Source organism: Pinus tabuliformis, chromosome 2_2 (genome assembly GCF_031772625.1).
Source record: "Pinus tabuliformis cultivar Carrire ecotype Pingquan chromosome 2_2, CPIR1, whole genome shotgun sequence".
Taxonomy (NCBI): Eukaryota; Viridiplantae; Streptophyta; class Pinopsida; order Pinales; family Pinaceae; genus Pinus; species Pinus tabuliformis.
In genome coordinates, this window is record NC_142300.1 from 1,111,806,493 (window position 1) to 1,111,831,811 (window position 25,319).

Genomic DNA, 25,319 nt, shown 5'->3' on the forward strand with positions numbered 1-25,319 from the left:
GAGACACGAGATACGATATGAAAAAGCACTTGATTGATTTGTTTAATTTAGCAGACCAGTGCCTTATGAGATTGTGGTTAAAACGATTTCTCGTTAAATGATATAAAAAGATATGGACCATGAACAACAATCATCTATCATCAGCGAAATCACAATGCTCTTAGAATGACCAAAACGATATCCAGCAACTGAAAATTTTAACAGATAAATGCCTTAAAATACCACGAGAATTATAAACCATTAACCAGATATCAATTTCGCATCTCGGCTTGAAAATTTAGATCCCAGCATGAAAGATATACATAAAAACCGCTGAGACTGGCAAAAATAATTTCCCACAAATTTTTTATTTATTTTTTAAATCTTTTTCAATTTTTTTATTTTTTTAATATTATAAAAATGAAAATGAAAAATCTAAAATTTAAAATATATTCTAACACTAAAATCTAAGAAACAAAAATATAACTCTAAGACAAAAACTAAATAAAATCCCCTTTTTTATTTATTTTTTATTATTATTTTTTTTTTTTTTAAAACAAAAATTAAAACTATTTTAAAATCTAAATAAAACCAAAACCTAAACTAAAAATAAATTAAAATCTATGTTAATTTAAATTACAATCTAAAATTAAAATCTATTTTAAATATAACACAAAAATATAAAAAAAATTAGATCTAAATCTAATCTATTAACATATCATGTAATGAAAAATTCATAAAAGTCTAAACCAAATAAAACTAAATAAAACAAAATAAAACAAAATCGAATTTTAAATCTAACCTAAGCTACGCTAGACAAAATCGAGATCAATGAATCGAAACTATATACAAACCCTAGCTGCTAATTGGGTGTATCAAACGAAATGACTGCCGCTTTACGCTAAACCATCAAATGAAATTGAAAACAAATTGCGCGTTTTTTGTTTTTTGTTTGATGTTCGTAATGCAGGTTTGCGGATGGGCAAGGAGGGCGACCAGGCAGTTCGCATGAGAGGGATCGAGATGCAGGGATTCGATGACGGAGCTGCATCAAACATGAAACAACGAACAGTCAAAGAACCCGAACTATGCCCAAAACCAATCTCGATTTTTCATTCGATTGACTGCGTTTGAAATGGAATCAGTTTTTACCTGGGCAGCTTTGGTAGCAGACGGAAATGATACGCAGACACAAGAAGAAACCTGGCGATTTTGATTGAGCTACCTGACTCCGGAACGCACCATTAACTCACGCTGAGGACCGATCAACATTGTCTTGACAGCAACGTGCTTGGACCGGTTTTCTGCTGCGTCTTTGCTGAATCGATTTGAGACTTGCTGCCTGCGTGATGATGGTCGACTGCCCAGTTTTGTCTTTCAGATGAAACTCCGCTTCTGAGAAAATTTCTGGTGCTTGAAAGTTTTGGACGGCAGGCAGAAGTAATACAGCTTCCAAAGTTACTCATTACAACACACAGAATGTCTGCTGGCATTTGCTGAGTAATTGGACCGTTTCATGTGAGCCTTTGCCTGATGCATACACGTGATGGCCTGGCTTTGTTATGCCTATCAAACTTTCTCAAGGGTATCGCACAACGACTGTGTCTCCGCCAACTGATTGCAAAACGATGCAGCTAGTGATGGAATAGGAGGGAGCAGCGAAAGTGGTGAAACAGATAGATACACATTCAGCAGTTTCGTTTGGTGGCAGGAAGCTATTTGAAGATGATATCTCTGGAGAGACCCTGTTCCTGCAATTTCAAGACAATAGACAAAACCCTAATGAAAAATTGAACAAAAATTTGAAACCCTAGAACAAAAAAAATCTGAAACCCTAAGACAGCTAATTAATTTACAAATTTGGCCCCTTCACAGCCAGATTTAACAATAAGAACAGGAAAATTTTAAAGAAAAGAAATTTCAGATTGTCACTGTGAAAAAACTTCAAAAATTCTCTCATGCAGATCAGAAAAATAAAACCGAATAATAGACCCAGGATCAAAATCCACTGGGCTCAGCAGAAAATGCTTGTGGGAGTTGGCTGGTTCAGCCGAGAACTTCCCCTAACGCCCACCAAATCTTCTTCAACAAGGGTTTTTCTGCACAGCTCAGAAACAACCATTAGTAAGAGGGCAAGAATGCTGCTAGATTTCAGGAAGTAATGGAGATACCTGCCATTACTTCAGAAAACCTACAACATTCAGACCCTAGCACGTGAGCAAGATACCTGTACTCACAATGCTCTGAAAACCAGCTACTATCAATGACTGAAAATAAAATATGCAGAAACTAAAACAATCTCACAGCATTTTAAGAGAGTAACACCAGCAAGATATGGACCCCAAAGTCTTCTTTATTAACCAGAAACAGATTTACAAGAGAGCTTCTTCAGTCTTAGACTCACAGATCGAATGTCTAAAATGACCCCCTAAGACCCTATATAAAGGAAATGATCCCAACGGCTAGTTTTGGGTGATCCATGTAGAACTGATCTCGACCGTTGATGAGGATCAAGACATCTCTTGATCTCATCCGTCGATTTATTAACTTAAAATATTATTATTTTATTAGTTAGGATTTTTGCTTCATTCTTTAATTTTTTATTATTTTTTATTATTTTATTATTTTTATTCATTTTTTTTTTTTTTTTTTAAATTTTTAATTCATTTTAAGATGGATCATCAAACTAAGCCGTTGGGAACATCACCTAGGACCTAGGACCTAGGACTCATGAGGGGATTTACAACATTTTCAACCCTCAAGACACATTTCATCATGATTTTTACAATTCACAACTCAAAGGGATGAACCCACTTAACACAGACCCTCAAAGAACACCCAGTTCTGCGACACAACTATAATCTAGCAGATTTAACATATAAGACTCTCCTAAAGTTCTGATGATGAAATCCATCCCGGCTTTGGGGTCAGGTTTGAAGGAAAACTCTGCCGATCGTAGATCGGTGAGACGAAAAACCTCCCCGGACGCAGATCATCATTAGAAAGTTAGGTCCACCTAGGCAACTTTACATATATGACTCTGATCTGCTTAGATTATTTACAACTTATACATGCAGACTGGGTTTACTACAAAAATGATCAAGCTGCTGATGATGGCAGGATGGCATGGACATGCTGATCAGGTGCTGCTTCTTTCTGTCAAAAAAAAAACGGGATGCACTGCATGGGTAGTTGACCAGTAGAGGTCAACATCTGGCTCTACTTGGGGACACGTTGCTGCTTGCAGGAATGTGAGAATCCAGAATCTGCATCCATACAACACAAAAATAAGTAGCGTCCATCCCAAAAAATCAGCATATACATTAAGCACATGAAAGATAAAAGCTCTTCATTTATTAACTATCTAATAGCATGAAAAGTAAATCTATTCCTAAAACAGAAACGAAAATGCGGAAAAAACAAGGAGTAGGGTTAGAAATACGATACAAAAGGATGCCCTACGGCATCAGATGTGTTCAATGTAGTGCATACTGAGCATTTGCCTGCTTTCAGGCAAATCTGTGGGCTGCTTGTCGGATGTGCCATGTCCAATTTTGCATATGGTAGGACTCCTTCCTATCCGAAAATCAAGCTGCTCACGGCCGTCTGATGCATCAAATCTTCGTCTAATCTTCTTCCTCTTGCGCTTCTTCTTTCTGGCAGGATGAATTACTAATGATCTGGAACTTTCTGTTTCGAAACTATCAGATGAAGTGTGTAAGATATGCATGCTAAGTCCTTTTGAGTCTTGCATCTGATCTTTATCGTTTTTTAGTTTATCAGGATCACCTTCAATTATCCACCTAATGACCTCCTCATAGTAAGATGGGACCTGTTGCGGCAAATGAGAAGGATCCTGGTTTCTCTTATTATCTGACCATTGTTGAATCTTTTGGACTTGTATTCTAATGGCATCCATCTGACAAGAGCATTCATCCCTTATGGCGCTGATTTGCATGGCATGGTGTTCTTGCATGTGTTTTATTACTTTATCATTCTTTTCCTCTATGTCCATCAAGCAATGTTGCATGAAATTTATTTCTTCTTTATGTTTCGCTTGCATGTCAGCCAACTGATTGTTATGATTGAATGTCATAGAGTCAATTTCCCTATCATGATCAGTTTTCATGGTCACCATATTTTCCTCTAAGACTGACATCTTGTTTTGCATGCTTCTAATTTCTGTTTCATATTTAGTTTTCATGGCCTCAATTTCCTTAGCATGCTGATTTTGCGTGACCTCCAACTCCCTATTACGTTTTTCCAGGTGGGTGCCTAAAGCTTTAACATCATTGACAAGACTAGTTTGATTTCTTTCCATGTTTCTTACCAGCATCATTAGATCTTGTATAACTTGCTTTTGTTCTTGCCTTTCACTATTATTTGTCCCTGATTCTTCACTATCATGAACTTGATCTACAATATTTTCGGTGGATGACACATTTTGATCTTGAACTCTTTCTTCAACAGCTTGACCTTTAATATGATTACTTTCTTCTTTTTGCACAGTTTTAGAGGTAGAAGGCAAGCTGTTTGGACTATCATATATATCTTTAAAAGCATCGAGAATGTCTTGTAAAGAAGTGAAAAAATCATTAGGAAAATTATTAAACCAATTCAAGGCATCACCCTCTAAAGAATGGACAAATAGACGCATCTTGAAGTCTTCATGATTATATTGAGGAAATCTACAATACAAGATCTTTACACAAGTAAATATGTTTAAATGACGTTTAACAGCGACCAGATCATCACCCGAGAACTTTAATAATTTAGAAATGGCCTCTCTCGGAAGATCATGGAGATTATTAGTAAAATGACATGGCTTACATGAATAATCCATGATGAACAACAAGGGATCAAATGGATGATAGAAAGAGATTTCTGCTCAAGAAAATTAAGAGATGAGAGAAGTGGAGTCGCCACTTGAACAACGAATCTGATTCTAGGATCCAAAAAGAAACCACAAGCAGATATGAGGAAAGATTCTTGTCTGGGAAAAATGAGAAAAGTGGAGTCGCCACCCAAACAAGAAACAAAACCGAAGAGATGCTGCTGATATATGATGAAAAGATGCCAAAATATTGAATCTGCCAGCTCAAATGAGAGATGAGAAGATGAGAAGATGAATGTCGATGAAACCCCAGGAACAGAAAAACTCTGTCCCCGGCAACGGCGCCAAAAATGTTGTCGCGCGGATTGGCACGACAACGCTCAGACCGGGGCTGTCACTCTGATCCCCGATCCCTCCGTTTAAGCCTGTCTCCCGCGGCTAAGGGGGGTAGACCCTGTGAGATGATGAGACCAACTGTCGACCAGTTGGTTGGGAGACACGAGATACGATATGAAAAAGCACTTGATTGATTTGTTTAATTTAGCAGACCAGTGCCTTATGAGATTGTGGTTAAAACGATTTCTCGTTAAATGATATAAAAAGATATGGACCATGAACAACAATCATCTATCATCAGCGAAATCACAATGCTCTTAGAATGACCAAAACGATATCCAGCAACTGAAAATTTTAACAGATAAATGCCTTAAAATACCACGAGAATTATAAACCATTAACCAGATATCAATTTCGCATCTCGGCTTGAAAATTTAGATCCCAGCATGAAAGATATACATAAAAACCGCTGAGACTGGCAAAAATAATTTCCCACAAATTTTTTATTTATTTTTTAAATCTTTTTCAATTTTTTTATTTTTTTAATATTATAAAAATGAAAATGAAAAATCTAAAATTTAAAATATATTCTAACACTAAAATCTAAGAAACAAAAATATAACTCTAAGACAAAAACTAAATAAAATCCCCTTTTTTATTTATTTTTTATTATTATTTTTTTTTTTTTTTAAAACAAAAATTAAAACTATTTTAAAATCTAAATAAAACCAAAACCTAAACTAAAAATAAATTAAAATCTATGTTAATTTAAATTACAATCTAAAATTAAAATCTATTTTAAATATAACACAAAAATATAAAAAAAATTAGATCTAAATCTAATCTATTAACATATCATGTAATGAAAAATTCATAAAAGTCTAAACCAAATAAAACTAAATAAAACAAAATAAAACAAAATCGAATTTTAAATCTAACCTAAGCTACGCTAGACAAAATCGAGATCAATGAATCGAAACTATATACAAACCCTAGCTGCTAATTGGGTGTATCAAACGAAATGACTGCCGCTTTACGCTAAACCATCAAATGAAATTGAAAACAAATTGCGCGTTTTTTGTTTTTTGTTTGATGTTCGTAATGCAGGTTTGCGGATGGGCAAGGAGGGCGACCAGGCAGTTCGCATGAGAGGGATCGAGATGCAGGGATTCGATGACGGAGCTGCATCAAACATGAAACAACGAACAGTCAAAGAACCCGAACTATGCCCAAAACCAATCTCGATTTTTCATTCGATTGACTGCGTTTGAAATGGAATCAGTTTTTACCTGGGCAGCTTTGGTAGCAGACGGAAATGATACGCAGACACAAGAAGAAACCTGGCGATTTTGATTGAGCTACCTGACTCCGGAACGCACCATTAACTCACGCTGAGGACCGATCAACATTGTCTTGACAGCAACGTGCTTGGACCGGTTTTCTGCTGCGTCTTTGCTGAATCGATTTGAGACTTGCTGCCTGCGTGATGATGGTCGACTGCCCAGTTTTGTCTTTCAGATGAAACTCCGCTTCTGAGAAAATTTCTGGTGCTTGAAAGTTTTGGACGGCAGGCAGAAGTAATACAGCTTCCAAAGTTACTCATTACAACACACAGAATGTCTGCTGGCATTTGCTGAGTAATTGGACCGTTTCATGTGAGCCTTTGCCTGATGCATACACGTGATGGCCTGGCTTTGTTATGCCTATCAAACTTTCTCAAGGGTATCGCACAACGACTGTGTCTCCGCCAACTGATTGCAAAACGATGCAGCTAGTGATGGAATAGGAGGGAGCAGCGAAAGTGGTGAAACAGATAGATACACATTCAGCAGTTTCGTTTGGTGGCAGGAAGCTATTTGAAGATGATATCTCTGGAGAGACCCTGTTCCTGCAATTTCAAGACAATAGACAAAACCCTAATGAAAAATTGAACAAAAAAATTTGAAACCCTAGAACAAAAAAAATCTGAAACCCTAAGACAGCTAATTAATTTACAAATTTGGCCCCTTCACAGCCAGATTTAACAATAAGAACAGGAAAATTTTAAAGAAAAGAAATTTCAGATTGTCACTGTGAAAAAAAAACTTCAAAAAATTCTCTCATGCAGATCAGAAAAATAAAACCGAATAATAGATCCAGGATCAAAATCCACTGGGCTCAGCAGGAAATGCTTGTGGGAGTTGGCTGGTTCAGCCGAGAACTTCCCCTAACACCCACCAAATCTTCTTCAACAAGGGTTTTTCTGCACAGCTCAGAAACAACCATTAGTAAGAGGGCAAGAATGCTGCTAGATTTCAGGAAGTAATGGAGATACCTGCCATTACTTCAGAAAACCTACAACATTCAGACCCTAGCACGTGAGCAAGATACCTGTACTCACAATGCTCTGAAAACCAGCTACTATCAATGACTAAAAATAAAATATGCAGAAACTAAAACAATCTCACAGCATTTTAAGAGAGTAACACCAGCAAGATATGGACCCCAAAGTCTTCTTTATTAACCAGAAACAGATTTACAAGAGAGCTTCTTCAGTCTTAGACTCACAGATCGAATGTCTAAAATGACCCCCTAAGACCCTATATAAAGGAAATGATCCCAACGGCTAGTTTTGGGTGATCCATGTAGAACTGATCTCGACCGTTGATGAGGATCAAGACATCTCTTGATCTCATCCGTCGATTTATTAACTTAAAATATTATTATTTTATTAGTTAGGATTTTTGCTTCATTTTTTAATTTTTTATTATTTTATTATTTTTATTCATTTTTTTAATTTTTAATTCATTTTAAGATGGATCATCAAACTAAGCCGTTGGGAACATCACCTAGGACCTAGGACCTAGGACTCATGAGGGGATTTACAACATTTTCAACCCTCAAGACACATTTCATCATGATTTTTACAATTCACAACTCAAAGGGATGAACCCACTTAACACAGACCCTCAAAGAACACCCAGTTCTGCGACACAACTATAATCTAGCAGATTTAACATATAAGACTCTCCTAAAGTTCTGATGATGAAATCCATCCCGGCTTTGGGGTCAGGTTTGAAGGAAAACTCTGCCGATCGTAGATCGGTGAGACGAAAAACCTCCCGGGACGCAGATCATCATTAGAAAGTTAGGTCCACCTAGGCAACTTTACATATATGACTCTGATCTGCTTAGATTATTTACAACTTATACATGCAGACTGGGTTTACTACAAAAATGATCAAGCTGCTGATGATGGCAGGATGGCATGGACATGCTGATCAGGTGCTGCTTCTTTCTGTCAAAAAAAAAACGGGATGCACTGCATGGGTAGTTTGACCAGTAGAGGTCAACATCTGGCTCTACTTGGGGACACGTTGCTGCTTGCAGGAATGTGAGAATCCAGAATCTGCATCCATACAACACAAAAATAAGTAGCGTCCATCCCAAAAAATCAGCATATACATTAAGCACATGAAAGATAAAAGCTTTTCATTTATTAACTATCTAATAGCATGAAAAGTAAATCTATTCCTAAAACAGAAACGAAAATGCGGAAAAAACAAGGAGTAGGGTTAGAAATACGATACAAAAGGATGCCCTACGGCATCAGATGTGTTCAATGTAGTGCATACTGAGCATTTGCCTGCTTTCAGGCAAATCTGTGGGTTGCTTGTCGGATGTGCCATGTCCAATTTTGCATATGGTAGGACTCCTTCCTATCCGAAAATCAAGCTGCTCACGGCCGTCTGATGCATCAAATCTTCGTCTAATCTTCTTCCTCTTGCGCTTCTTCTTTCTGGCAGGATGAATTACTAATGATCTGGAACTTTCTGTTTCGAAACTATCAGATGAAGTGTGTAAGATATGCATGCTAAGTCCTTTTGAGTCTTGCATCTGATCTTTATCGTTTTTTAGTTTATCAGGATCACCTTCAATTATCCACCTAATGACCTCCTCATAGTAAGATGGGACCTGTTGCGGCAAATGAGAAGGCTCCTGGTTTCTCTTATTATCTGACCATTGTTGAATCTTTTGGACTTGTATTCTAATGGCATCCATTTGACAAGAGCATTCATCCCTTATGGCGCTGATTTGCATGGCATGGTGTTCTTGCATGTGTTTTATTACTTTATCATTCTTTTCCTCTATGTCCATCAAGCAATGTTGCATGAAATTTATTTCTTCTTTATGCTTCGCTTGCATGTCAGCCAACTGATTGTTATGATTGAATGTCATAGAGTCAATTTACCTATCATGATCAGTTTTCATGGTCACCATATTTTCCTCTAAGACTGACATCTTGTTTTGCATGCTTCTAATTTCTGTTTCATATTTAGTTTTCATGGCCTCAATTTCCTTAGCATGCTGATTTTGCGTGACCTCCAACTCCCTATTACGTTTTTCCAGGTGGGTGCCTAAAGCTTTAACATCATTGACAAGACTAGTTTGATTTCTTTCCATGTTTCTTACCAGCGTCATTAGATCTTGTATAACTTGCTTTTGTTCTTGCCTTTCACTATTATTTGTCCCTGATTCTTCACTATCATGAACTTGATCTACAATATTTTCGGTGGATGACACATTTTGATCTTGAACTCTTTCTTCAACAGCTTGACCTTTAATATGATTACTTTCTTCTTTTTGCACAGTTTTAGAGGTAGAAGGCAAGCTGTTTGGACTATCATATCTATCTTTAAAAGCATCGAGAATGTCTTGTAAAGAAGTGAAAAAATCATTAGGAAAATTATTAAACCAATTCAAGGCATCACCCTCTAAAGAATGGACAAATAGACGCATCTTGAAGTCTTCATGATTATATTGAGGAAATCTACAATACAAGATCTTTACACAAGTAAATATGTTTAAATGACGTTTAACAGCGACCAGATCATCACCCGAGAACTTTAATAATTTAGAAATGGCCTCTCTCGGAAGATCATGGAGATTATTAGTAAAATGACATGGCTTACATGAATAATCCATGATGAACAACAAGGGATCAAATGGATGATAGAAAGAGATTTCTGCTCAAGAAAATTAAGAGATGAGAGAAGTGGAGTCGCCACTTGAACAACGAATCTGATTCTAGGATCCACAACTGAGTCCACAACTGAGGCCTAAGGGTAGAAGTCCACAACTGAGTGCACGAACCCCTGCAGCTGTGTGCGTAGGGCAGTCAGATTTTGTAAAGAAGATATGAAACTCAATAAAGAGAATTATTCTGGAATTATCTGTGTATGATCTGTTTTACTTCTGTTATAATTGCATATGGTTATGTTATGATGAATATTGGGTTTATATTTTAATACTGTATTGATGCGCGAATCCATATGTTTTTCTTTGTTACGCGAATGCAAGTAAGAATATCTGTTTACGCAAAGATCATCTTAATGCATGTTGAAGTTATCAGATGCTTAAGCTAATTTGGGTAAATACAGAAGTAAGAGTAGTTATAGAGGTGCGTAAGTGTTTGATCCGCCTATGTAGGGTACGCGAAGGACAGTCGTAGACTTTCGCAGAGGTCTAGAAGATGACTAAGAGGAGTATATCGATAAGCCCTAAAATGGTTATCGACCTATGTGAAGGAAGGTTTAGGGTATAAAACGACATCACTACCATCTCTGGGTACGGAAACTTGGTTCCTGCATCCCCCCATACTGCTTTGGGTGAGACTTTAGTCCGCGCTCCGCGGATTGATGCGAGAAGGGCCAGTAGTGTAGGGATTTTCTTGGCTAATTAACGCTGAACCTGGGTTAGGGCCTATCAAGCCAACACTCAGAGAGCTTGATGCAACTCTGATTATCACACATGATCCTAGCCGCTTCCATCCTTCTCCTGAATAGATTCACAAGCAATTTCTTAAGCCATATGGCTTCGCTCGAAGCTGTGTTAGCTGCCATATATTCTGCTTCAGCTGAGCTCAGAGCCACAGATTTGTTTCCTACTGCACTAGGAGGTCATTCCTGATCCAATGTTGAAACAATACCTAGTTGTACTTTTCCGATCTACTGAACTTCCAACCCAATCAGTGTTAGTGAACCCACTTAGCGTGATGTCATTGCCTCTGGTGTACAATAGTCCATGCTCGACTGTTCCTTGTATATACCTGAGAACATGTTTGGTTGTTGCCCAGGGCAGCCTCTTAGGTTCTACCTTGAACTGATTCAGGGTGTTGACAACATAACAAATGTCTAGCCTGGTATTGACCAGATACATCAGGGACCCTATACGCTGCTTGTACAAGGTGGGATCAACATCTTTATCTTCTGACGCGTCAATCTTCTTCCAGTTTGTGATCATTGGAGTAGCCATAGGTCTACAGTCCTGCATCTTGAATCTTTTTAGTATTTCTGTAGCATATCTCCCTTGTCCCAAGAAGATCTCACCCTTCTGTTGCCAAACTTCTGACCCCAAAAAATAATGCATCTGTCGCAAATCCTTCATGTCGAATTTTGTGGCTAGGTTCTTCTTGCAATCTTGATGAGCCTGGATGGTCCTGTCAGGAAGAGATCATCCACATATAACACTAGGATTAGAGGCTCATTCTATTCGACTAGATAATAGAGATTAGGGCTTGCGTCACTCTTGACAAACCCCATCTTCTGCAAGTAGTCTTCAATTCGACTGTACCATGCCCTAGGTGCCTGTTTTAGCCCATACAAGGCTTTCTTTAATCTGCATACATGAGATTTCCTCTCATGTGTTTCAAAACCTTCCAGTTGTTCGATGTATACTTCCTCTTCTATTATCCTGTTCAAGAATGCCGTCTTGACATCCATCTGATGAATCTCCCACCCCATCTGCGTTGTAAGAGATATCACGGTCCTAATAGAAGTATAACTGGCTACTTGGGCGAAGGTTTCTTCGTAGTCTATTCCTTCCTTCTAAGCATACCCCTTAGCCACGAACCTGGCTTTGTATTTCTCCACACTGCTGTCTGCAACATATTTGACGTTGTAGATCCATCTCGAACCTACCACTGATCTGTCATGAGGCCTAGGTACCACTTCCTAGACATCATTGACCATTATAGCGCTGTATTGCTACACCATAGCATCCACCCATACTTGATGCTGAGCAGCCTCTTGAAAACTAGAAGGTTCCCCAACCTGAGTTACTAAGGCCTGATATCTGCCTGGCTGTCTCTGCTCCCGTTTACTATTCCTGGGTGCACCAATGAAGTCTTCTGCATCTCGTAGAATTTGTCAAAGTTCCCGACTCGTTCTTCCACTGGTAGTAGGTACATCTGTCAACTCCTCTTCTTCCCGAGATTCCTCCTATTCTGAAGCCTTGTCTTCAGGAGGATTTTTGGTACTAGTTTCCGTTGGTTGAAGTGGTCTGACCAATGGGTCGTCTTTTGACTGCTCCTTGGAAGACATTTGTTAAAATTGGCAACCAGGGCAAAACTTCATGTGGGTCATCTTATTCATGGCTGATAATATTTTTATTAGATTCCTCTCGTCGAGAGGTGTAGGATTGATATAAAGATCATTCGATTCTGATAAGTATTCATGGAGACATGAATTTATTTTGATTATGGAATTATTATCAAGCCGACCTACAACTCATGTAGGCTCAGAAGCCCAACAGTCGCATTTATTCACCCATCAACGTTGTGTATAAATATAAGAGGACTTTTCCTCATTTGGACTCACTCATCTCATCACATCTCTCTCTCTCTACTGCGCAGATATGAGTCTCTTCTCTACTGCGCTGAAATGGGTCTCTCTCTCTCACACGTGAAGCCGGAAGCTGTTGAATTTGAAGCTGCAACTGCAGAAGTAAAGATTGACTTGCGTGGCCTAGAAGATCTCCTCTTTGGAACTGCGCTGTAGGTTCATCTGAACCTCCTTTGAAAGCCGCAACTTTTGGTGGTGGAATGAAGTCAATCCGATGAACGGTTTGCAAGATATTGACTGCCCTAGTTTGAAGCCAGAAACTGCTGAAACTGAAGCTGCAACTGCAGAAGTAAAGATTGACTTGCGTGGCCTAGAAGATCTCCTCATCTGAACTGCGCTGTAGGTTCATCTGAACCTCCTTTGGAAGCCGAAACTTTTGGTGGTGGAATGAAGTCAATCCGACTGTCGATTTGTGAGATATGGTCTACCCTAGTTTGATAATGAAGTCGCTAATGCTGATGCTACTGATCTAGGGTTTGTTACTGCTGATATGAATCAGATTTATTGTACTATTTCTCTCTGCTGAATTATTGAAGATTAAAGAAGATTTGATCAAAGGGTTTCCCCACACATTGTGGGGTTTGTCCCTGGCTAGCCGCCACATCTTGTGTCTCTTGTCTTGGCTTGTTTTCTGTCGATCGTTTAATGTTCTATCTACACTTTACTTTATGTACATGTGATTGCTAATCGGTGGAATATAATAAGAAAAAGAAGTAAACTGTTATAAGCATAGAACATACCATAACTTAACATGGTAACAGAGCTGAGGTGAAGACAAAGCCCGAGCAAGAGCAAGAGCAATCATTGAAGAGAAGATTGGCAAGGCTATCCTAAAAGAATTATGGGGTCCTCCACACTCTTTCCTGCCGAAGACAAGCTCCGTGAGAAAGCTGACTATCACGGATGGAAGATGTCTATCGATCTAACCCCAGAAGATCCAAGAGTGTTGGACCATGTAAGAGGCAATATTGTTGAGCCTCCGTCAAATGCATCCGCTGCTGCATGGAACAAATGGAAAACCGAAGAAGTCAAAATAGAAGATCAGCCGGGACTCTATCGACTAGCACTTGGTGGCCTACATCTCTGAACTGGACACGTCCAAGGAAATCTACAATAGACTGGGAAATGGCACTCACGACTCTTGGAGGATTACCATCCGAATGGTACGTGTTTAGGATTACTCTTCTGAACTATAATGTAATTCCTGGTTTTGAGGAATTAATGGCTAGATGCATTCAAGAAGAAACAAGGGAAGAAGAGCAAGAAATGCCCATGCCTAAAGGTCCTCCTGCTTCCTTTTCTTCTCATGCTAAGAAAAGAAATAATTCCGGGACTAAATCAAAAGGAAAGGCTGGACCTAAGGGTGGAAGAAAAGGACGATGTTACATCTGCGATAAAGCAGGTCACTATGCAAGGGAGTACCGTGATAGAAAGGACTCACACCGAGACGATGATCAAAATTCCTCTGATGGCAAATCAAATGAATGACAAATTCAACAACAAAGGTAAGAGGAGAGCTGGGGATTGAGGAAGAGGACAACCATTCAAGAAGGCTAGAAAGTCCAGGATGTATTAAATGCACCTGACCTCAAAAAGAACCTAGTGTCCATCTCGGCAATGGAAGACGAAGGCTACAAGGTAACCTTCAACAATGGCAAGGTATGTATATGGAAAAATAATGTTAAAGATGCCTTTACTCTTGGGTTTAGTTTTGATTCATTATATCAGGTCGATGGAAGTCCGCTAGGTGTCATGTATTGTGACACAACTCTTCAGTCCGAACTTTGGCATCGAAGGTTTGCCCACCTTCATTACAAAGCTCTACCCGATGTAAGACAGATGGTAACAAGGATGCCTGAATTCCAAGTAGAGAAAGAAGGTGTATGTCCGGGATGTGCCGAAGGAAAGTTCAAAAGGGGACCATTCCCCTCAAGCCAAAGCAAGACCTCCAATATATTACAGTTGGTTCACTCAGGCATATCTGAGGCTGGCATTAAGAGGGAGACTACTACACCACGTACTCCTGAGCAGAATGGCGTGGTGGGAAGGAAGAACTGCACGATTGTGGAAGTTGTTTGGGCCATGCTACATGATCAAAGACTTCCGAAGTTTCTATGGGCTGAAACTACAAACATTGCTGTATATGTACAAAATCGATGCCCTCATCAAGCATTGGGTTCCAAGACTCCTGAAGAAAAGTTCATCGGTAAGAAACTTGATGTTTCTCATTTTAGAGTTTTTCGAAGCCCTGTATATTTTCATGTGCCGAAAGATAAAAGAAATAAATTGGTTGCATCTGGAAAGAAGGGAATTTTCGTGGGCTATGAGGAAAATACTAAAGGCTATAGAATCTATGTAGCCGGTCAAAGGGAAGTCATAATTAGTCATGATGTCACCTTTGATGAAGATATGGCTCTCAGCAAGGTGATCAATCTTCCGACTTTGAGGAGCTCTCAAGAAGCTGACACCAGGGAACCGAAAGAAAAGGATGATGAATCAATGCCTGATGTAGAAGAATCCATGGATCCGATTGATCCTCCTTCATATGAGCCTTCCTCTTCTAGGAAGAGGCCTTCATGGCTTAAGGGGTTACTTGATGATCCTGAAGGACATGCTGCACCCCGAGGAACCTTTCGTGAAAGTAAGAAACCTAATAGGTATCAAGGATACCTGACCATCATGAGCACGATCATACAAAATAAGCCTTCATCATTCTCAGATGCCATCAAGCATCAAGTATGGAAGGATGCTATGACCGAAGAATATGAGTCTATCATGAAGAATGATGTCTGGGAAGTAGTTCCCAGACCCCAGGACAAGACAGTTGTTACTTCCAAATGGCTTTACAAGATAAAGCATGCAGCAGATGGAAGTACGGAAAAGTATAAGGCTCATTTTGTTGCTTGTGGTTTCTCCTAGAAGGAAGGTATAGACTATGATGTGATATTTGCACCTGTTGCCAGATATACGACCATCCGCTCGATCATAGCCCTTGTCGCTTCACAAGGATGGAACCTACATCAGATGGATGTCAAGACTGCGTTCTTACATGGCTCGATCGAAGGAGAGGTCTACGTGGAGCAACCCGAAGGATTTGAGATTTATGATCGAAAATCTCATGTATGCGGGTTGAAGAAAGCTCTCTATGGGCTGAAGCAAGCACCCCGAGCATGGTATGAAAGGATCGATAGCTACTTGATGAAGCTGGGATTCACTAGGAGTGAAGCCGATCCTAACCTTTACTTTAAGGTTGAAGATGACAAGCCTCTCATACTGGTATTGTATGTGGATGACCTCTTTCTAACAGGTGCAGACCCTCTCATTCACAAATGTAAGAGGGAGCTGGCCTCTGAATTTGAAATGAAAGACCTAGGACTGATGCACTACTTCCTAGGACTTGAAGTGTGGCAAAAGCCAGGAGAAATTTTCCTATCTCAAGGAAAATATGTGGTGAAGATATTGGAAAGATTCAGAATGGTGGACTGCAAGCCTGTAACTACTCCGATGGAGCTTGACTTCAAGAAGTTAAGCGGTAGTGCTGCTGGACCTGTTTTATGAAATGCTACCGAGTATCGGCAACTCGTCGGAGCATTAATGTTCTTAGTGAACTCCTGTCCAGATATATGCCTTGCAGTCAACATGTTGAGCCAGCATATGGTTGAACCCCACCACATACACTGGATTGGTGCCAAGAATATGCTGAGATATCTTCGTGGCACTATCACTTATGGGTTAAGATACATTGCCAGAGATGTGAGACTATTTGGATACACAGATGCTGACTGGGCAGGCAATGTGGAGGACCGTAAGAGCACTTCCGGGTGTTGTTTCTCCTTGGGTTCTGCTTCGATATAATGGATGAGCAGGAAGCAGAAGTCGGTTGCCATAAGCACCGCTGAGACCATATACATATCTACGAGTATGATCTCGTATGAACCTACCTGGTTGGGGAAGCTCTTCAGTGAGCTGTTTGAACACATACCACTGTGATTCTCTGTAACAACCAGAGGTGGGATTCGATTATTGAGGAATCCCGTATTCGTCGATTGCTCTAGCAGATAGACATCATCTGGGATATGGTAAGACGATGAGCAAGGAGGCTCCATCGCATTAAGATGATGTACAGGTCGATACACCTTGTAAAAGCCCCGAGGAAAGATCTAATCTGTGATTTTCCCAAACGACTTGGAGTCGTCAAGAAACCCTTGTACAAGGGTCCTGCATGTTGCATACATTGAGCTTTGGGAGCTCTGAGGGCTTGCGGTTCTTACTGGAGCAACATACGACCACAGGGTGACTCACCCTCCCCTGGTGGTGCGCACTGGAACAAGATGATTCGCTCTCTTGTGGAACAGGATGATTCGCTCTCCTGTGTAGCAGGATTGATGTGTTCTCCTGTGAGGCCTGGATTGATGTGTTCTCCATGCAAGCCTGGATTGATGTGTTCTCCATGGCAATTGTAGCAGGATTGATGTGTTCTCCTGTGAGGACAGGATTGATTAGTTCTCCTGTCGAGGCATCCTACCCATGCAGTCTGGGACTCATGGGAAGTGCCTCTCATCTGATCAATGAGCAGGGAAATGAAGTTAGGGACCATAGTAGTACCGATGGACGCATCGTTGTAACTACCGTACTCCCTATGCTAGGATGACCTCCATTGATCTGGGATCAATGATACTGGTTTGGGACCAGTGGTAGGAGTTGTACCATACTATGACGCTGACTTCGGGTCGGTTGAGACTGGCCTGGGATCAATGGTACATACTCTGAGACTGACTTTGAGTCAGTGGAGGATGATATTGGTCTAGGACCATTGGAGTTGTACTCACTATGACGCTGACTTTGGGTTGGTTGAGACTGGTCTGGGACCAGTGGTACATACTCTGAGACTGACTTTGAGTCAGTATGATACATCCTCGATCATTTCTTCTTCTTCATAATTCGGACAAAAGCAGAGTAGAACAAAACAATGCAAGAGCAGAGTAGAACAGAACAAAACAATACAGATCAGTGCAGGGCAGAACAAGACAAAGCAGAACAGGCAAAATAGAGCAGAGCAGGGCAAGGGTCAGGCTGTACAAGGCAGTGCATTTGATGGATGAATAGTAACGACCGATAGACAGATTGCAGATGAAGTTCTCCATGGTTGAGAGGGAGTGTTAAAATTGGCAACCAGGGCAAAACTTCATGTGGGTCATCTTATTCATGGCTAATAATATTTTTATTAGATTCCTCTCGTCGAGAGGTGTGGGATTGATATAAAGATCATTCGATTCCGATAAGTATTCATGGAGATATGAATTTATTTTGATTATGGAATTATTATCAAGCCGACCTACAACTCATGTAGGCTCAGAAGCCCAACAGTCGCATCTATTCACCCATCAACGTTGTGTATAAATATAAGAGGACTTTTCCTCATTTGGACTCACTCATCCCATCGCATCTCTCTCTCTCTACTGCGCAGATATGAGTCTCTTCTCTACTGCGCTGAAATGGGTCTCTCTCTCTCACACATGTGAAGCCGGAAGCTGTTGAATTTGAAGCTGCAACTGCAGAAATAAAGATTGACTTGCGTGGCCTAGAAGATCTCCTCTTTGGAACTGCGTTGTAGGTTCATCTGAACCTCCTTTGAAAGCCGCAACTTTTGGTGGTGGAATGAAGTCAATCCGACGAACGGTTTGCAAGATATCGACTGCCCTAGTTTGAAGCCGGAAACTGCTGAAACTGAAGCTGCAACTGCAGAAGTAAAGATTGACTTGCGTGGCCTAGAAGATCTCCTCATCTGAACTGCGCTGTAGGTTCATCTGAACCTCCTCTGGAAGCCGAAACTTTTGGTGGTGGAATGAAGTCAATCCGACTGTCGGTTTGTGAGATATGGTCTGCCCTAGTTTGATAATGAAGTCGCTAATGTTGATGCTACTGATCTAGGGTTTGCTACTGCTGATATGAATCATATTTATTGTACTATTTCTCTCTGCTGAATTATTGAAGATAAAAGAAGATTTGATCTAAGGGTTTCCCCACACATTGTGGGGTTTGTCCCTGGCTAGCCGCCACATCTTGTGTCTCTTGTCTTGGCTTGTTTTCTGTTGATCGTTTAATGTTCTATCTACACTTTACTTTATGTACATGTGATTGCTAATCGGTGGAATATAATAAGAAAAAGAAGTAAACTGTTATAAGCATAGAACATACCATAACTTAACAACATTTCTTGGGATTTTCTGAAAGCCATATCCTCCATGAACTTTACATTTGGCTAAACCACTACCTTCCTACTCCCTGGAAGATAGATTCTATATGCCTTAACATTCTCGCTATATCCCACAAGATATCCTTTCTCAGCAGTTTGATCTAATTTCTTTCTCTTCTCTTCGGGTATATGGCAATATGCCAAACTCCCAAATATCCTGAAATGACTGACTTCAGGTGTCTTCCTAGTGAAGACCTTCTCTAGAGTGATTTTGCCCAATGCCCTATGAGGAGTCTTGTTCTAGACATAAACTGTCGTGTTGCATGCTTCTGCCCACAGGAATTTAGGCATATCTTGATCATACAACATTGCACTAGCTTCTTCCACAATAGTCCTATTTTTCCTTTCTGCCACTCCATTATGCTCTGGATTGTAGGGAGCTGTCCACTCTCTTCTTATGCCTTAGCGCAAAAATCGGTGAAGTTCTTGTCAACATACTCTCCACCATTGTCTGAGCGCAACACTTTTATCTTCTTTTTTATCAGATTCTCCACTAGAGCCTTGAACTCTTTGAATCGACCGAAGACCTCATCCTTGGTTTTCAGAAATTAGATCCAAGTCTTCCTAGAATGGTCATCGATGAAGGTGGCGAAGTATTCGGCACCACTAAGAGCTTTTGTGGACATCTGTCCACAGAGGTCTGAGTGTATCAATCCTAGCACACTCTTCACCCTATTGTTACTTCTGGAAAACACGACTTTGGCATACTTGCCCAGAGCGCACCCTCTGCATACATCATCCTGTTCAGTACTTAGTTTTGGAACTCCTGATATGGTTTTCTTGAGAATTCTCAGAGCCCCATGGTGTAAGTGTCCCATCCTCCTGTGCCATAGCTCATTCAAGTCTTTGTCTCCATTATTGCCTATCACTGCCATTGGTTATTCTAGCTATAATTTGCACAACTTGTTACTTCTGATTCCAATCTGAGCCTTCTTTTTCCAACTTGGGTGTTTGACATATACTTTCTCCTTAATGAAAAAAACGTCATAACCCTTGTTCTGAAGTTGAGACACGTAGAGTAAGTTCATCCCCAATCCCAATGCATGCAACACATTGGTTGCCCGAAGTCACTTTCCTGCTTCAGTTTGAAAAACTATGGTGCCTCTTCCTACTAGAGTACACTTTGCTTTATTCCCCATGGTGATCTAAAAATTCATTCTTTCTTCCTGATAATCTGAAAAGCACTCTCGGATTCCTGTCATATGCCAGGAAGCTCCACTGTCTGTATACCAAACCTCCAAGGAGGCAGAGCTTGCAAGGAAAGCAACTTCTTCTTCCAATCTGGAAGCTAACATCGAATATTCGTCCCTTGTGCATTCTTCAGGAAATCTGCGCGAGTCCCCGTGAGTGGATGCTTCTGCATCATGCTCTTGACCCATAATCGATTTTCCTTTCATGTTGTTAAATCTCTTCTCTGATACCATGTGAAAATTTCTAAACTGAAATTCTATTACTGCAGCAACTGATTTATTTCACCTACTTATTATTCTTAATAAGTTATTTACAAAATTCCTTTAGCAAATATTAAAATAAATTCTACTGCAGTTATCACATAATCACCTAGAGAAAAAATACATGCACAAGAATTAATCACATCGACACAATTTTTTTTGGACAATTGTCCCTGGAAAAACCCAATGCGGGAAAACTGGTGCAACAGATGAGGGCTTTATTAATCTTCAGCAACAATTGCTTTTACAAGGAATGATTTTATAGAGAAACTGAAAGAAAACACCTAAGACTTTCCCTCTGAGACCATCTGACACTTTGGAGACCCTGCTCCCACTTTTGCATCACCCCTGCGTCACTCTGATTGACCCAACGTGGCTTTGCATCCCTTTGCGTTAGCCTGCATAGGTTCTGCGTCTCTCTTTTTGCATTGTCTTCCACTGCCCCTGCGTCACCTCCTTCTCGATCACTGCTTGCTACTGAAGCCCTCTTCTTCCTCCACCTTGCAAGTCCCTCTGAAATCAATCTCCTCTTCCTTGAGAATCAAATTTTCTTGAGATACTGAGTATCTACTGGTGTATCTCCAAATGACTCTCAAGTCTTCTCTTATACTTTTCCTGTTGATGAATCAACGGCCAAGATTAAGTCCCTAATCAACGGCTAAGATTAAAACAGACTTGATCCTCGTCTCTTAGAAGCTTCTATCCTTATCTTCATTAATACCCATTAATATTTTTATTTTCCTATGTTTAGACTTAGGAATCCATTAAAAATATTAATTATTTTAATAACTTCTCATTTGAATGGAATTTTCCAAAACGATTTTTGGGTCTTGGAGATCTCATGTGCCTTAGCCTCTCCTCCAAATTTCAAGGCTAGAGCACATCCGATGCTACCAAAAATCAACATCATGCCTGAAAAAGGCGTTGGGAAGCATGTTACAACAACAACTAAGATGCCTCCCTTGGATGATGAGGGACACTTGGTTTTGACACCTGAGTTCATATTGGAGACCCGGGAGAGGAGGTTGAGGAATAGGGTGATCAGGGAGCACTTGGTCAAATGGAAGGATTTGCCAGAGGAGGATGCCACATGGGAGAGTGAACAGATTTTGTAGCATCCAGTTTTGCAGTTGCTTGGGGACAAGCAACATCCGGGAGGGGAGGACTGTAATGTCCCTTCCTAATTATTTTTCCTAAGGTGAGGGGAACAATTTTGTCATTTTTGGCTTAATGCAAATTTTGGTGAAGAAACTTAGGAAAAAAGGGTCGATGTGCATCTTAGTGGAATGTGGGGGCCACTCACCCACAAATAATACACACCCCTTGGAAGGCAATTCGATTTTCCTAAGTGGGGGTTGAAATTAAAGATGGGACCCACATGAGACTCAAGGCAAGCAAGCATAAATAGGAGAAGAGGAGCAACATTTGGGGCCTTTTGATAATTTGAGAATTCATTGTTGCTTTGGCTGTTCAGCTGAGCTACAACGTGCTGCTTAGCACAAGAGCTTCCCAAGGAGTGAAGCTCACCCTTTCTTCGGTGGACCTTGAGTGCCACCCTAGGAAGGTCTTCCTTTTCATTTGGAGATAAAGAGAGATAAATCCCACAGAGATTTACATTGCCTTGGTTCAATAGGGATGCAGTAGAGGAAGCCACGCTGTTTTGGTGGAGTAGAGGTGTCGGGAATTGGGTGAGAAGTGTTGCTAGATTAATCCTTGTCCAATTTCCAACACAAAGGAGTGATATTTCAGCAGGAGGAGAAGCCTAACACTTAGGTCGAAATTCTGGGCTCAAGGGATTGCGTCATCTCCTACAGGACTGCGCAGTCTTTGGTGTGGGTTGTTTAGAGGGAGCCTTGTCCGGAGGATTGAGGAGTTGGGTTGCTGGGATTTTGATGGGAGGCTTACTTGGAGGGGTTTCCTAGCATTTTGGGAGCAAGAAACAATAGTTCCAGCTATAGGTGCAGATTTCTGGTTTGGAGGAAGGCCAAGCTCTAGGAGGCCGAATTTGGAGGGTCAAAACTAGGGAAAACCCTTTCTGGGTTTTTCTGGGTTTTTGGCAAGGAGTACACTCCTAATTTTACATAATTTTCTGGGCAGTTTTGAGGGGGTAAATCAGGGCCTGAAGTCAGCCAGCAGTGTAGAAACATAGGGCCAATGCAATTTTCTGGAGAGCAGCACTTCTACAACAGTTGGGCATTTTTGTATTGATCACCTGAGGCTTGTAGCTTGCCTTGTGCAAGCCCAAGTGCACCTCTTCCATCTTCTATTGTACTTCAGCCATTATACTTAGTGAAAATTGGCCAGTTTGGTGTTTGAGGAGAAATTTCTGTTATATGTCTATTTGCTGAACAAATTTTTGTTTTGAAACTATTGCATGTCTTTGTTATCACTGGAAATTTTCCCTTAGGAATATTACATCGTCCTCTCTCGTGCATCCTTTCTGCAGATATTCCTCACATTTGCTGTTCCTCATCAAGCCCCTTTCCTCACGCGCACAGTCTCAGTGTATTCTCTCATTCCACACATGCGGCTTCATAAGAATCTGTTCTCAAATATTTAGTGCAGCCTTCCTTGCCTCCACTAAGTTTCCCTCTGTAATTTTTTGCTGCAATTTTTCCATCTCTTCAGCCCTGAGTCTTTCACTGGAGAAGATCTCTCTCTCAAAACTGCAAATCACTCTCCACTTGTATTGCGTCCTCCTTCCCTTAGGCTGTCTTTTATAATTCGTGATTGTGCTATATCTCAAACCCTAATCTCCAAAGTGATAGATGGCTAGGATTAAATCCTAACCAACTTGAGATCAATGGTTGAGATTAGATCTAAGTCACTAAAGTGAATAATTCAGTTTTCTTTAAACACTCGTAGCCCAATAGCCAACATTAATCAATTAATTAATCAGTGTTCTTTTCTTTTGTTAGACAAAGGAAAAGGATCATAATAGACACTTTCTCAACATGACCAAGTTCCTAAGAAGGTCTTGGACAACTCTTGCATGCTTCACACTTGGCCCTTCACACTCAGCCTATGCAAAAGTACCTGTCTGCTGCTACAAACATTAACATTTAATGGAAATAACATAAGTTCTAAACTTTAAGTGATGAGTGTCATCACAGAGGGGAAAATAGCCAAAGAGGTATAACCCATGCTTATTTCTTGCATTTTTTTATTGTTTGTTAAACAAATTAATGAAATATTTAAGAGAACTATCATTGCATTTTATCTTTCTATTTCATTGTTTATTTAAAAATTTCTTTCAACTTTGGTCTGGTTATCTTTTGTAGACTTAGATTTAACCTCCACATTGAGTTAGGATTTTTATGGTTTTAGATTGATGCTCTTATTTCAAGAACCATTATGGGAAAAGAAAAATAAAGAATCCAATGCACAATGGTAAATGTATCATCAACTTTTTCCAAGCCAATCTAATTTCTTTCCTCATTTAAAATTTTCTGAGCAAGTTAAGAATTTTAAGTCACATCTTTTATTTACTTGCTCATTCAAGTAAAGATCCTAAGTTTTAATATATAAAATTTAACAGTCTTTACAGCGCTAGACTTGTATGCCTTGTCAAAACAATGCTCATGGCATTCATGGTTTATGGCTCTGGTCTAATTATTGCTCACTGGGCATCTTACTGGTTCAAAATTTTTATGAAATTCTGTGGTTTTAAAATCCAATATTCCGATTTCAACCCTTTTTTCTTTGGGCTCTTAAATCATTCAAGTATTGAAATGTTTAAGCCATTCTTTGTCATGCCCAGGAGGGGCTGATCCCATCAACAAAATAAACAAACACGTCTCATTTCTTTGTGGGTTTTGTTTTTAACACTTGGTAATTATTATTTGTTTTTTTAATAGGCATGAACACTCACTACATATTATTTTTATTATTGCATGGATATTGCATAATATGCCGTATGTACTGAAACTTGTCATGTCTTTGCGGGTCTCAGAATCTCTGCTTTTTTCCTTTTTTTGGGAAAAATGTTGCTTATACTAACAGAAAATGTGATATCATGAGTGTGATCATATTTTTGATAATCTCATTGCAATTTTGGATGCTATAGAGAGCTTATATTGTCCCATAAATCATTATTTATGAAGAGTTAAGAATCCTCAATGTTTTGCTTACTAGCAAGGTAAGATATTTATGGTTGGAACTTGGAATGCTTTTAATTTATTATTTTTGTGTGGTTGTTGTAGTGTAGCATGCTCCAACTATTCTTGATTCTTGGTGAACGTTTCTTAGTACCTGTAAAGAGTCTTGATCTTAAGGCATAGTTTGCTTGCCTTACTCCTGGTTAGATAAGTTCAAATCTATTTAAGATTTTCTAAAGCATTAGCTAGTTTTGTTATAACCTATAATTTCTTTTTTATTGTGTCTTTTAGATGTTCTACGAACAATACAGACTTCAGAGGACACATATGTCTTTGACCAGGTTATATCAACTATATTTGATGAGGAACGAGTTCTTATGAAAGCTCAGCATCATCAAAGTGGACAAGGGAAAGTAAAGGAAGATGGGCTTGATTATATATATACTGCAGAACCAGAGTATCAAGATTACATAGTTGAACTCACCAAGGAAGTCTTCACACGACATGGAGCACATAGATTTGAAAGCAAATGCTTGCGAGTTGTTGACAACCCCAGATTCAACAGGTTTTTAATATATAACCTTAATGTATATGTTATATGAAGTTCTATAACAATAATGCTTTCAGTTGAAGTATCATTTGTTTTGTATTTTAGTATGCGAGTCTTCTTAACATGCAATCCTAGCATGCTGCTTCTTACACTGA

General features: G+C 39.7%; 1 protein-coding gene across 3 annotated transcripts in view; it reads left to right on the forward strand.

The window, feature by feature from the left end:
* Positions 1-25,319, forward strand: part of GCN2 (protein kinase family protein) — a 444,532-nt gene that overhangs the window by 268,947 nt on the left and 150,266 nt on the right. For all 3 annotated transcript variants that reach the window (XM_089405809.1, XM_089405808.1, XM_089405810.1), the window contains one exon: positions 24,906-25,179. In XM_089405809.1, the coding sequence (XP_089261935.1) occupies positions 24,906-25,179 (274 nt within the window). The remainder of the gene's footprint in view (positions 1-24,905; positions 25,180-25,319) is intronic.